Below are 12,877 nucleotides of genomic sequence, written 5' to 3'. Positions count from 1 at the left end.
GGAGGGATTTCCTTTGGTGAAAGTGATCACTGTGTCTGCATTTTTCTTCTTTTTGCTCATTCTCTCCATGTGAGATCAGGCCTTTGAATTACTAGACAACCACACGTAATAGAAAAGAACTACGCTGCTGATTTAATAAAAGTCACGTTTTTAATGCACAAAACAAAATCGTAGTCTTATTTAAGAATAAAGTCTAGCCTCCCATCAGACTTGGATTCAATCAAAGCTCAGCTCTAGACTGTCTGTAGTTATCGAAGAAAAGCAGGCATTTCTAGCGTTAGCCCACCTGAGCTAAGATCTAAGACAGGTCAAGGAACTAACATCAACTGGACACAGCTCTCAAAGCTAGCTAAAGTTAAGTGAGATGTACATCCCTCAATTGAAGGCACAAATAAAATAATCTGACAAGTTCAGAGCATCTCAGCACCATTTCTGAGAACAAGAATATGAGAAATAAAGAAATTACAAGGATCTTTGAAGACTTAGTGTTCTTCTTCCTGCAGAGACTTAGAAGCTCGGTGGATTTAGTGTATCCAGGAAAATGTGAAGGCCCACAAACACTTACATTAAGAAGAGATCTCTAATGCTCCTTAATTGATGTTCTTTAATTAGGTGGGGAAATGATGTAATTTCAGAGTAGAAGCTAAAGCTGCATATTTGAAATTGCATTGCTGGAACACGTTACCCAGAGCAGCTGTGGCTGCCCCATCCCTGGCAGTGTCCAAAGCCAGGTTGGACGGGGCTTGGAGCAACCTGGTCTAGTGGAAGGTGTCCCTGCCCATGGCAGCGGGGGTGGGAGCTAGGTGGTCTTTAAGGTCTTTTCCAATGCAAACCATTCCATGATTCTATGATCCTATGTCTTTCACTATGCAGACAATTACATTTTGAAGCAAATGACTCAGTGACAGGGATTAATTTTCTTTCCCTTGAAATCTTTAAATCAAGTTCATTTTTCTTTGACTTGTGCTTGCTCAAGAGGAATAGCTGCATTAGCTCTAGAGAACATATAATAGGTCCCTTCACTGTGTACCTCTAATACATTCCTTGATGCTGAAATCTTCATTGGAGAAACAGATTATTTTTTTTTCCCCTGGTATTATTCTAGAGCAGTTCCTTGCAATGTAGCCTCATAAAAACTATTTTTACTGTCACTTGCATAAGGGCATAGGCTTTGCACTGACTGATGCCCACAAGGTCTCAGACATCTCTGGGCTGGCCGTGCCCTGAGCTGGGTGTCCCTGGGATCACACGTGTCCCGCGGCCAAGGGGCTGGTGCCCACCTGCCTGAACTCCGTGCTGGGGACACCCGGCACGGCCAAGGGCTGCCACCCCGGGCAGGCGCTGCCCAGCAAACACCAGCCCTTGGTGTGCCAGGGCTGGGCGCTGGGCAGCTCTGCCCTGGTGCTGGGCACCGGGGAGAAGGGAGCGGGTGGTTGGGGGCCAAGAGTGAGGAGGAAGAAACCCCACCGTGGGCATCATGCCCCTGCCAGGGGGTGACAACTTGCAGTGACAACCCCACCTTCCTAATGTAGGAAGACTATTACATTTGACTTACAACTCAGAGGGATGTTGGAAGGGTGGATGTCACTCCAGGGAAAAGGGTTAGATACTGGGAAGCATTTTGTCTAACAGAACAGAGTAAATTGCCCATATCTATTGTCTCCATGTTCACAGGCCTATTCATGATACAAGGTTCATGCCTGTCTTCCAGTGCTCCTGGACCTCAGCTAATCCAAGGAATGGTAAAGGACTGGCACTGTCAGCCTACCCAGCTATAAGTGCAGATGCTTTCAGAGAACAGGCAAGGCCTTTGGGGAGCTGAAGATGCTCTGGGCACAATGGAATTAACTTGGAAGCAGCTGTCTCTGCAGATCTGCTTTGCAAGCAGATGCTGCAGCTATCAACCTTGCTGTGTTAGGGGATGCATCAGGGGTTACCCTGCTAGGTTGCAAGAAAGAATTGTCCCAGAGGGTCACCATGCCCATCACTGGCTTCTTTTCTCTAAATCCACTTTTTCTAGAAGAGGCTGGACAAGTCCATAGGAAGGTGTCCTCAGAGCACTCACCAGTGTCTTGTAATCAATCTGCTGTCGGATAAGCTTGTCCTCACTCAGTGAGTACCGGGCCTCCCCAGTGATCGAGTCGATGGGACCCTTTTCCATCTGCTGCTTGATGGCACAGAAAAGGGAGAAGAGAGGTTCGCCAGCACACTCCTGCAGGGGTGACAGACAACCATGAGGTGAAACAGGAGGAGCAGAGGTGAGAACCCAACCTACACAGCATCTCAATAACTGCCACGATTTGCCATCCCCAACCACTCAAGACAAATGCATCAGTGGGAATCAGTTTATTCCATACATCCTAGGAAGAGAGGTGACTCTCCACTTCCACAGAGCACAACCAGCCCTCTTGAATGTCCTCTCATGGGACAGAGGTGCCGGTGCTCCCTGGCAATGCTGGGGCTAGCAGAGCCTTGTAGGAGCTGTTCAAGTGATGGCCACCAGGCCAGAGCTTTGCACTGGAGCAGGTGGTGGGATGGGTCCCAGAGGAAGACAGCTCTGAAAGGGAGATGGGCTGCTGATGCCCCATCCTGGGTGTCTGGTCAGAGTCAGCAGTCTCCCTGATCCCTCTCATTCTGGAGGCAAATAGGGCTGCTCAAGCAGAAGCACCTCCATGATCCAGGGGAGGTGAGCCCCTGGATCTGTATGGTTGCATCAGTGATGTCAGATGTGTGGAGCCCAGCACAGAAGAGCAACAAGCAGCCCACAGGCAGGGCCAGCAAAGCACACTTCTCCCTAATTTCTCATTCCCATCATTCGTACTCCCTGCACTCATCTTCCCACACTTTTCCTAGCCTCTCCTCCCTTGCTGCACTCCCTCTGCACATTTGCTGTCATGCACTCTTCCTCAGGCTTCTTCTATTGGCTCCCTTCCCCTTCATCCCTCCATCCTTCCTCCCCTCCTCCCCACCTTGCCCTCTCTTTCAGTGTGTCCAAACTCAACGAGCGAGGTCATTTTCCTCTGGTGTAGATCCCAGCAAAAACAAGTTAATAATCTGAAGCAAAGTGGCCCCTTTCTCAGTTCCTACACCTGTCTCCCACTTAATTAGCTTATCTGCCAGCAGCATATTGCTTCTGTGTGCCTGTCTCTTGCCCTTATCAGGCCTCTGTTCAGGCTAAGGCAAGAAGACAAGTAGCTGAGTAGGGTGAAAAAAGCCTATTATAAAAGCAGTTCTTTAGGGAGTCACCTCCTTATATCCTTTCCTTTCAGCTGAAAGCAGGAATCTGATACTGAAGTCACAGAAATTACCTTCCAGGGACCTTCAGAACTTTCCCATGTGTTCATCCTTGGACTGGTTGCACCTGGGAAAGGCTCAGGGGAATGGGACTGATTTATAAAGCCTTGAATTGCCAGGCAGAGGATGGCCACGCTGTCCAAATGGGGCTGTAAGGTCCAAGGATATCTAGCAACAGCACTGGGAATGAGGGAGATGCAGAGCCCAGCTCTTGCCAAAAAGGCTGGCTCCAAGTCTGGTGCCTGCACAATCAGCATGCTTGAGTTCAGTGTGTATCCCCATGGGGAAACTGCCATCACCCAGCATTCAGCGGCAGGTCTCAAAGGCTGGAAGACTCTGTTTTTCACTACACACCACCACAAGGAGACCCCCCAGGAAGAACGAAAGGGCTTCAAGGGGTGTCTCAAGTCCTTTCACTCTTTTGCTGATGGTGTCCTGCAAAGCCAGTGCTACCTCCCCCTCCCACTGGCATATAAAGCAGCAGCAGCCTCAGCCCATACTGGGCTCTGGATGCAGCAGTCAGGTTGACATGGGGTGTTGTGTCCAGCCCTCTGTACTTAGATCGCGCATGGCCTTGCCCAGGGCAGGCTTGAGACAGCCTAATGCCAAGAAATGCTTGGGCTCAGGCCTAAATTAAACCAAGCAGGGTTATGGTTACAGTGTGTGTAAAGCAGGTAAGTATGAAGGAGACACTGGGTATGATGGAGGCACTGGGCCTCAGCACTGTTCTGCAGTTCTAGTCACTGTCTCTGTTCTGTTCTTCAGAACTCAGCAGTTCTGAACTGGGTGGGAGGAGATCTCCAGCCACTGTGCATTGAAAATATGGGTCACCACGTAATGGAGATCTGAGCCTGCTAATAAAAGGAGAGCATTTTCAATGTAGGTCTCCAACAGGCTCTGAAATCATTCACATTTCAGCACTGACCCTCAGATTTCACCTCTGTACAGGAGTAAGACTGACAGGCTGCCTCTCTAACAAAGTGTCCTTCTTTGTTCTCCCTGGATCAGGAAGCAGTCCCTCTCCCATCAGGCAGTGAGCCTCCTTCAGAGAAAAAAAATCCTTTTCCTTTATACCCGTGAAGTTTTTGCCCCAACTAAACCTCACCAACAAGAAATGTATTAAAGCAGCTGTTCATCCAGGCATGCTGCTCCTCTTACCTTGAGGAACTTGTACAGAAGGAAGGTGAACCAGTTGGTGAGCATCTTCTCAGCCACAGACTCTGTCCTAAAATCAGCCAAGGAGAAAAAATAAATTGGAAATTAATTAGTCATGCTGGTCATATCAAAGGGCTAGTCAAAGATTTGCTTTGTCCATCTTACTGCCCAGATCTTGGAGCCCTGTGGAAAGTCTGTCATGACACCATCAGGATTAAGCGCATCCTAGGTTCTCTGCTTTCGCTTTGCATGTAGGAAACCTGCAGGCAAATCCTTACTGCCCTGTTGATATCCCTGTGACTAGGGAAGTCCCCGTATGTCTGTTTCCCAGTTTCTCCATCAGTAAAAGCGAGATGACAACGTTTGATGGAACCTTCTCAGAGGAGCTCAGGGAGGATAAAACCGTCAGATATGAGGAGCTGAGAGTTAGGCTGTATGACAAGCAGGCTATATAATTACTGAAGGCAGACAGATCTAAATCACCAGAGAATAGTTATCTGGCTCTGACCATCTCCCTGGCATTTGGGAGTGATTATAGTCTTCAATGTGTCAATGTGGTGCATTCACAGAACCCATCCTCTTGCCCTTGAACACTCTGTTCTCAATCAAACAAAAGTCCATCTCGAGTCTTCAGGGTGAGCTTCTCCTACAGAAGGACTGACTGAGACCTGTAAACGTGTTGTGGGCACCAGGAGCACAGGATAAACCTGTGTTGGTGCCGGTACATGCACTGGTGTTGATCAAGAAGAAAGCAAGACTCCCTGCCTGGATGAATTACAGTCAGTCTTCCTTCTGGCTATCACCAAAGCCATGCAGGGGTTCTTGCTTAGGGCTGCAACTTGCCTTTTAGGTTCCCTTCAACATAAAGTTAATCTTGCTTCCTTTGGAGCGTGACACTTCCAAGAGGAAGGGTTTGCATTGCTGGAGCTATATGTGTGGAACCAACCAACAACCTTGCCTGAAAGCAGTGCCCTGTTACACCAACACAAAGCAAGTGACAGTCCCTTCCCTAGCTAAATGCAGTTCATCTTCAGCCTGGTTTCCACAGAGATTCTTCTGTTCTTGTGGGCAAATCCTCACTTAAATAGTGGGGATGGTGCGGGGAGGAATGATACCAGGGGTTTTCTGTCACTCCTCTTTTCTTGCTTGCAACCAGAGAAAGGTGATATGGTCCCAGTTTGCTACCAGATTAATGCTGTGTTTCCTTTGCTTGCAGTGGTCATCATTCTGTCTCTGCCTAGAGACTGCCTCCGTCCAAACCAGCCTGTTTGCCCTATATTTCCCTCGGTCAGTGTCACCTAGCTGCTGTCCTCCATGGGTCATGCTGCGATATCAGTTCCAGCAATACTCATGCTTATCTTGGTCTGAGCTTCTCTCAGGGAATATCAGCCAGAAGAGTGCTCTTTCTGACGCTCCCTGGTGTGACACCTGGAACCCATGGCATAGTGCAAACAGCATTACCATGAGAAAAAAGAACTGAAATGCCATTGTGGTGCTGCTCTCTGCCCTGACAACCTTGATCGCTTTGAGGCTGCAGATGTCTTGTGGGACAAACACTGGACGCAGGTGAGGTGGGAAGATCATTCCAGCCAGCTCCTTCCTCCTGCCAAATACCCCCAAAACCAACATTGCAGAAAGGTGTTTGAAGATTCCCTTCCTTCCGCAGACTCACAGGGAGGGAGAGGGGAAGCATCAAGTTGACTCCACCTGCTTCAAATAATTGTGTGAGGACCTCACACCAACATCTGACCCAAGGCATTGAGCTATTCACATGTTCATCAGGACACTGTCCTGATGCTGCTCAGTGCAGGACCTCCATCTCGGAGCATAAACTCAGAGAGTTAAAAAAACCCAAAAAATCAGCAAAAAGTCAGAGATGTCTCTAACGTCTCCTTGTGTTTTCAGAGCTTGGAACAGTGGAAGTGCCTTCTTTGTTCACAGGCTCTCTTTCCAAGGGCCACATTTCATTTCCAAAAAAGAGGACTAGAATTAGAAAAGAGCTGGAAGAAGGAAAAAGAGGAAAGTTGGGATGCTCAGGCCAAGACAGAAATGGAAAAGCAGGGAAGATTAAAGAGATGGAGAAAGGGGAAGAAGAAGGAGAAAATGAAGGGAGGAGACAGTTGGAGGAAGGCAGTGCCATTCAGCATCAGAGGAGAAGCACAGAGAAGAAGCCTGGGGACAGCGGAAGGGAGGTCACCAGCCAGGCTGTAGGGCTTGAATCACATCGGGGAGTCAACTGACACCAAAGCAAAGTCCAACCTCTGCCCCTGGCATTGCTGCCTTGAATGCTAGGGAGTGCCTTCTGCTCCATAGTGGGCAGACGAAAAGCTCCCTGCAGGCACCACAGATCTCTTCCCTGTCCAAGCCATCTATTGTAATCAGCTGAGGACTCCTCAAAGTTGCCTTTCAGCAGTGGCAAAGGCCATTCATCTCCAGAAGTCTCCACTGATTTCACTCAGGGTCCTTGAATCAGAAGGGATGGTTCAGACTCTGAAAAGGAGATTAATGTGATCCTAAAGGGAGAAGAGGCAGCATTTCCCTAGGCAGGGAAAGCACACTAATGACAGAGCAGCAGATTTCTATACCGAGGGTTCCCATGGAACTGTGGAGTGTAGACCTTAGACCTGGCCAAGAAGCACTAATCCAAATTTGTGCCCTGTATGAAACCTGTTCTGTTGTCCTGCTCAGCTCTTCTACTGTCTTCAACAAGCTCCCAGCACCATTGCTTAGGGAAAGACAGGCAATGCAGCTGCAAAAAACTCTCCAGGTGTCCATAGCTCACTCATGAACAAGAAACAAAGCAGGGCAGTCCACATCCCAGGCAGGAGACATCAGCAACTGACTGACCTATTCACCAGGGACATAATACAGCCTCTTCCATGTGGTACAGGTCCTACAACTGCAACTGGAGTTTTCAGGTCAAAAGGAAACATAAGCATAAACAAGCATCTCAAGCACACAAGGAGACCAAAATAAGGACGGAGAAGCATGGGCTCTTCCTGCCCTTACAAAGCTTTATGGAAGATCCATATTAAAATCCAGAGGTAGTTTTGTTCTGTAGCTTTTAATCATTGACTACATTTTTGTTAGGGAGGAGATGGAGCAAGATCTATAGACACACTCGCTCAAAAGCGAGGAAGAGGAGAGTCCTTGAAGAGGAGGCATGCTCTGTCAGGAAGTCTGAAAGGAGCTGGGAACTAGAAAGGGAGAGCGATTCAATCCTCATTCAACCCTGTCTGCCTTATTTAACCCTCTTTACAAACAGCTTCATGGCATATAGGGTCCCCTGAGCTGTGGCTGTGTACCATCCTGATTTCACACCCTGCTGCACAAACAAAAATCAAGCAGATTTGCCCCTTTCCTCCAGATGACCAGCATGCTTATGTTAGTGGGGCTCAGGCTGCCCAGGCCAGCTCACTCCAGCCCCAGGCACCCTTACCTCCGGAGCAGCAGCTTGGGGTGGTTCTTGCTCTCCAGATTTTTGTCTATGAGGTCAGCCAAGAGCTGTTTGAGGACATCAGTAGCATACTCCAGCTTACTTTGCAGCACTGTCATGATCAGTGAGGCCACATTACCACGGTCCCGCATGGAGAAGCTGCGCTGGGACTCCAGCGTGCGGATGAAGGACAGCAGGAAAACCTTGTTGTTGATGAGCTGGGCAAAGAGCTTCAAGCCTTTCTCCACTCGTTCCTGCCTATAACCAGGAACCTGCACAAGAAGAAAGGAAATTTATACCTTTCCCTCACTATCTGCTGTCAGACCTCCCTGAATTGGTCACACCCCCTTTGCTACCTCTCTGCTCTCATCCCTCCAGCTCCTCCCCCTCCTCCAAATACACTTTAACATCAAGAAGTCAGTACTGAGACAGGGAAAAGCTGCTTCAAACAGCAGAAACAATAAAAAAAAAAAAAAAAAAAAGAACTTGCATCTAGCAGGCTAGTGAATCCTTCCTTCTGTATCACAGGATAGTCCTGTAAAAAAGAAGAGAGTCCACACACCATCTAATGATTAGGAAGCCTGAGACACCTCCTAGCCACAGTCAGATTATTCTTGTCCAGTCCTGTCTTTTCCTCTCTTAACAGTACATCAAAAATAGATTGCTAGTGCCTAGATGTGGTACCATACCATGTTATATTTTTATTGTGGTCAAAGTGAAGTCTCACTCTATCTTTACCTAAAACCTCTTTTTTATCCCTGAAAAAAGCCTGCTTACAGAGATTTGGGGTTCAGCTTTAAGAAGTTATGACAGGCAGCAAGAAAGTGAATGGGGAAAAGAGCCTGGGGTCAGGTTTTGAGTAGGTGAAGAGATGCAGTGAGGCAGTGGCTGAGTTGGTGGTCATGCAGCTGGGCCTTGGTTTGAAGAACTAGGTATATGAAGGTGTGTGAGGACACCCTGAGTTGGGATGTCTCTTGGAGATCCCACTGCAGTAGGACCCCTGTGCTTGGGAGCTGAGATAGTTTAGAGACAGAAAGGTTGATAAGTCTGTAATATATTTCTCAGCTGTGGAAGGCTGGTGAAGTAGTTTTTCTATAGAACAATTCAGGACATCAACACTGGACCCCAGGCTCCACAGTCTACAGCAGGCTTTACCATTTCCCATCCTTCTGGCTACAGCAAAAATGGAGCCTAAACAGAAAACCCCAAACTCATTCCTTCATGTTGCCAAAGCTGTTCTAGCCCTTGAAAAAGCTTTCCTGAAAGCTAGAGGATCTCAACATAAAGCAACATGTGTCGCTGTGGGATGTATGTATTAATAACCAACCGGATTTGGCACTTTAATCCAAAACAAGTTGGCATGCTTAAACAACCACGTAATGCAAGGGCCCTTAAAAAGTCATTACTTTTTCATTCTGGAAATTAAAGCTCTTAACTCTTTTTGTATACAGCAAATAAATTACTTAGTAAATAGCTTGAGACAACCAACCACTACCACCCATCCCACGAATAATTATTTTTAACTCACTTGCTTGAACATTTAATATTGTCTATCCCCGGGTTATTATGGAGAATTAAAAAAAAAAAACAAAAAAACAACCAACCAAACAAAAAAACCCCAAGAAAAGTATTTTGTACTGCATCTGGAAGCAGTTAATTGGCAAATGAGCTGGAAATAAGTAAGACCGCTCACTGCGGGATCTATGCTGGGGCCTTTTGCCATAAATAGCAACTCCTTCTAGGTGCTACAGAGGAGGGAGCAGAATGGGAGCTGCCTTCCCTGATATGTTGGTATCCAAAGATGTTGACACTGAACGAGCTGTTGAAGCTTTAAAAAGGATTAAGGGGGGGAAAAATAGTTGAAGGAAATGAAAGGAAGACAAGATCAAAGGTGGCTGATTGAAACATTAGCTCTGTGTCTCTCTGTATGTATCTACACATGGGAGCATCCATGCTAAAACCTCTGTAGGGGTCAGGTGCTATTTTGTGGTCAGCTGGCTGAGGTTAATGAATATAGGGATTGAAATTGGCTGTGGGTATAATGAAAGTGTTTGTGTGTGCGTATACGTATGTGAGAGAGAGATTCATCACCCCTCACCTCTTGTGCTTATTTGTTGTGAGCCCCTCTTTCCTGAGGGAAAGCAGCTCGACGCCACTCTGCCTGCACCCCAAAGGCAAATATACACAGTAGTCAATGTGTAACAGCCTCCTACCCAATCCCACAAGTCCTCCTTGCTGACAGATTAGGCTTTTTCATGGTTCTCTCCATATGGTTTGATGAATTTTGCCTCTCCTGAAGGGAAGGAGTAAAGACAAGCAGGCCCCTCTGATTACGCAGCCAGCCAAGCATGGTATCGCCTGTGCCAGCTCTTGGTCCTCCTTTCTGCCAACTAGCCCCAGTCGTGGCCTCCAGCAATCTCACCAGCCCACGCCAGAGCCTCTCTGAAACTCAGAGCTTGCCAAAGACCTTGCAGAGAGCTCAGGCAATGACCCTCTGGCCCTGGCCATGGTGTACCCCTGCTTCTCTGGCCCAGGTACCCCTGGAGCACAGCCTGTCATCTGCCAAAGCCTGAAGCAGTTTTGCAGCATGGGCAGACCTCACCCGGGGTCCCATCAAATTCCTCATCGCCGGTGAGGCAATGCAGGCTGAGTGTAGACCTCAGCAGTGCCAGGCCATGTCTCACTGTTCTCCCACTGCTGTGGTCCAGGGAGTTCGGGTGGAGGAGACAGATGTGGACAGGGTATGGGCAGACTGATGCTGTGGTTTTCTGACCTCACTGACAACCACAGCGTACAGCAAAGGCGAACCTTCTTCAGCAACAGCAGGTTATTTCTATAGGTGTTGCCACAAAAAAAAAAAAGGCCTCTAGGTAGTATAAGTGTCATTCAAAGCTGGAGTGACACAGGCAAGTGCGCTGCTCTGCCATATAACTTTTTTTCCTGGCCCCTGCACAGCAGGAACTAACAAATCCAGCCTAAAAAAAAAAACCAAAAACCCAGCAGGATGAAGACCACAAAGAAACTTAATGCAGTTGCAGTAGACCTAATGCACACAGATCTATGAGGCTCTTCCAAACAGGTGAATGGTCAAACAGAATTTAATATTTAAGATAGCAGAAATCATCTTCCCTTTTCAACCTGGATTTTCAGTGAGGTGCTGTCACACCCCTGGCAGGATACAGCATTGTAAGCCATCACATCCCCACCACTGGCATAACATCTCTTGCATACAGGAGAGAACAGGGAGGCATGAGAGAAGCCAAAGCAGATGTTGATTTCTTACCTCCAGATCCCTCAGGACTGGATGATCTTCAATGCCAGGGAAAAGCACCCTCATGGTGTAGGTTCGGTAGTCGAGGAAAGGGATCCCTGCTCCATCCAGATCACTTGTCAGCTCATGAATATCTGTCTGTAGCTCTGCAAAGGCTGACACAAAAAAGGAACGACTCATGCAGCCATGACAGTACATGTCTCCCTCACCATGATGGGGAAGGCCCTCAGACCCACAGGAATGAGATTAAGGTAAAACTGGAGAAGAAATACGTGGAGAGGAAGAAGAAGGTGGACAAGAGCAGTCTCACCTTTTCTATAACATAGCCTTTCCCCAGGGACATGTGCCAAGGTTCTCCCTGAACAGCAAGTTAGCAAATGCAGTTAGGACAGGGTGGAGGAAGGCTGGGCTCAGGTAAAATAGGCAAAGTCAGATTATGTCCAGGCTTGAGCCATACCCACAGGGCTCAATGCCTCTTTTGTTCGTGATATTTTGGCTCAAGGCTTTGTGGCTGGATGCCTCTCTTCTACTAACACTGACACAGTGTCAGCTTTCCTTCCTCATCCTACCTTCTTTGCACTCCAGTGCCACCCTGGACTCCAGGTTGTCCATCTGCATCTGCAGACGTTTGAGAGTGAGGTCGCTTTCTCTGGATTTGCGCTTGTACGCAATCAACACAGCCACAATGAAGATGATGAGCAGGCCACCGGCCACCGCAATGCTGACAATAGCTGGCAAGCTGAGAGGGCTGTCTGGAGAGATATAGACCATCCCTGGGGAGAACTCCATTCCTCCTACACGAGCCTAGAGAGAAGGCAGGGAAGAGTTACACCGAAACTGTAAAACAAGCAGGAAAACAGAGGAACTCCATCATCTCCCTAACTAAGGCTGAATGAAGACCTCCCCTTGTCTCCCAGGCTAAATGGATCATGAAGTACTTGGACAGAGAACAGCTTAAAATTGCCTGAAATGTCATATAGAAGCACCTCTGTAGACAGAGTGGCCATGAACCCAACTAATAAAGGACTTGTGATGAAGCAAATCTCACCAGTTCCAATGTCCTGGCTACCTATCAGTTTGGGCTTCATTCTGGGTTTTCCATTCTCTGTCCTGAACAGCTATGTTGTGCTGGACTGTCCTGGTGACACATTCCCAAAATGCACACAGGACGCTCAGCTCATGCTTGTGGTTTGATAGGTCCTAACCTCACAGTGGCACAAGGGACATCTGACCCAGACAGCTAGCACAGAAGCAGTCAGTGCAGCAAGAATGCAGAAATCAGAGTCACAATTTGCTTTTGACTCTTCAACCAGGGAAAACTGTATCTGGAACCCACTGGGACAGGAAAAAAAAAATAATATCACAAAACCCACTGAGCCTGAACCTTTACAGCCCCTCTTCTAGCCACACATTGACAGGGTGGCTGTAAATGCTCACCAGTGGGACAGGGAGAGGAATACAGCTCTCTGCTCTCCACGCACTCCCAGAGGTTCCCAGGGCTGCTGCTAGCCTCTGGAACAAGCTGCTGTGTGAAGACCTTGCTTTTAACAGCCAGAAAGAAACTGTGCAATCGGCACTGCTTGAAGGCCAACAAAATGCTCTGTTGAAGCAAGTCTGTCAGGAACCCAGTTTTACAATACGAACGCTGCTCCCAACAGTAATGCCACAGGGTAATGCTTGCTTAAGGCTACTACAAGGTTGTTCAAAGCTGTTTGTAGAGT

At 47.8% G+C, this 12,877-nt stretch overlaps 1 protein-coding gene across 2 annotated transcripts in view; it reads right to left on the bottom strand.

Moving 5' to 3' along the window:
• PLXNA4 (plexin A4) overlaps positions 1-12,877 on the bottom strand; it is a 455,375-nt gene that overhangs the window by 37,236 nt on the left and 405,262 nt on the right. For both annotated transcript variants that reach the window (XM_005436737.3, XM_027801749.2), the window contains exons 20-24: positions 11,726-11,960; positions 11,169-11,311; positions 7,889-8,157; positions 4,453-4,519; positions 2,066-2,212 (exon numbers count right to left, since the gene is read on the bottom strand). In XM_005436737.3, the coding sequence (XP_005436794.1) occupies positions 2,066-2,212; positions 4,453-4,519; positions 7,889-8,157; positions 11,169-11,311; positions 11,726-11,960 (861 nt within the window). The remainder of the gene's footprint in view (positions 1-2,065; positions 2,213-4,452; positions 4,520-7,888; positions 8,158-11,168; positions 11,312-11,725; positions 11,961-12,877) is intronic.

The sequence above is a fragment of the Falco cherrug genome, chromosome 5, assembly GCF_023634085.1.
Source record: "Falco cherrug isolate bFalChe1 chromosome 5, bFalChe1.pri, whole genome shotgun sequence".
In the NCBI taxonomy this organism is placed as follows: domain Eukaryota; kingdom Metazoa; phylum Chordata; class Aves; order Falconiformes; family Falconidae; genus Falco; species Falco cherrug.
This window is presented reverse-complemented; position numbering and strand designations above follow the sequence as displayed.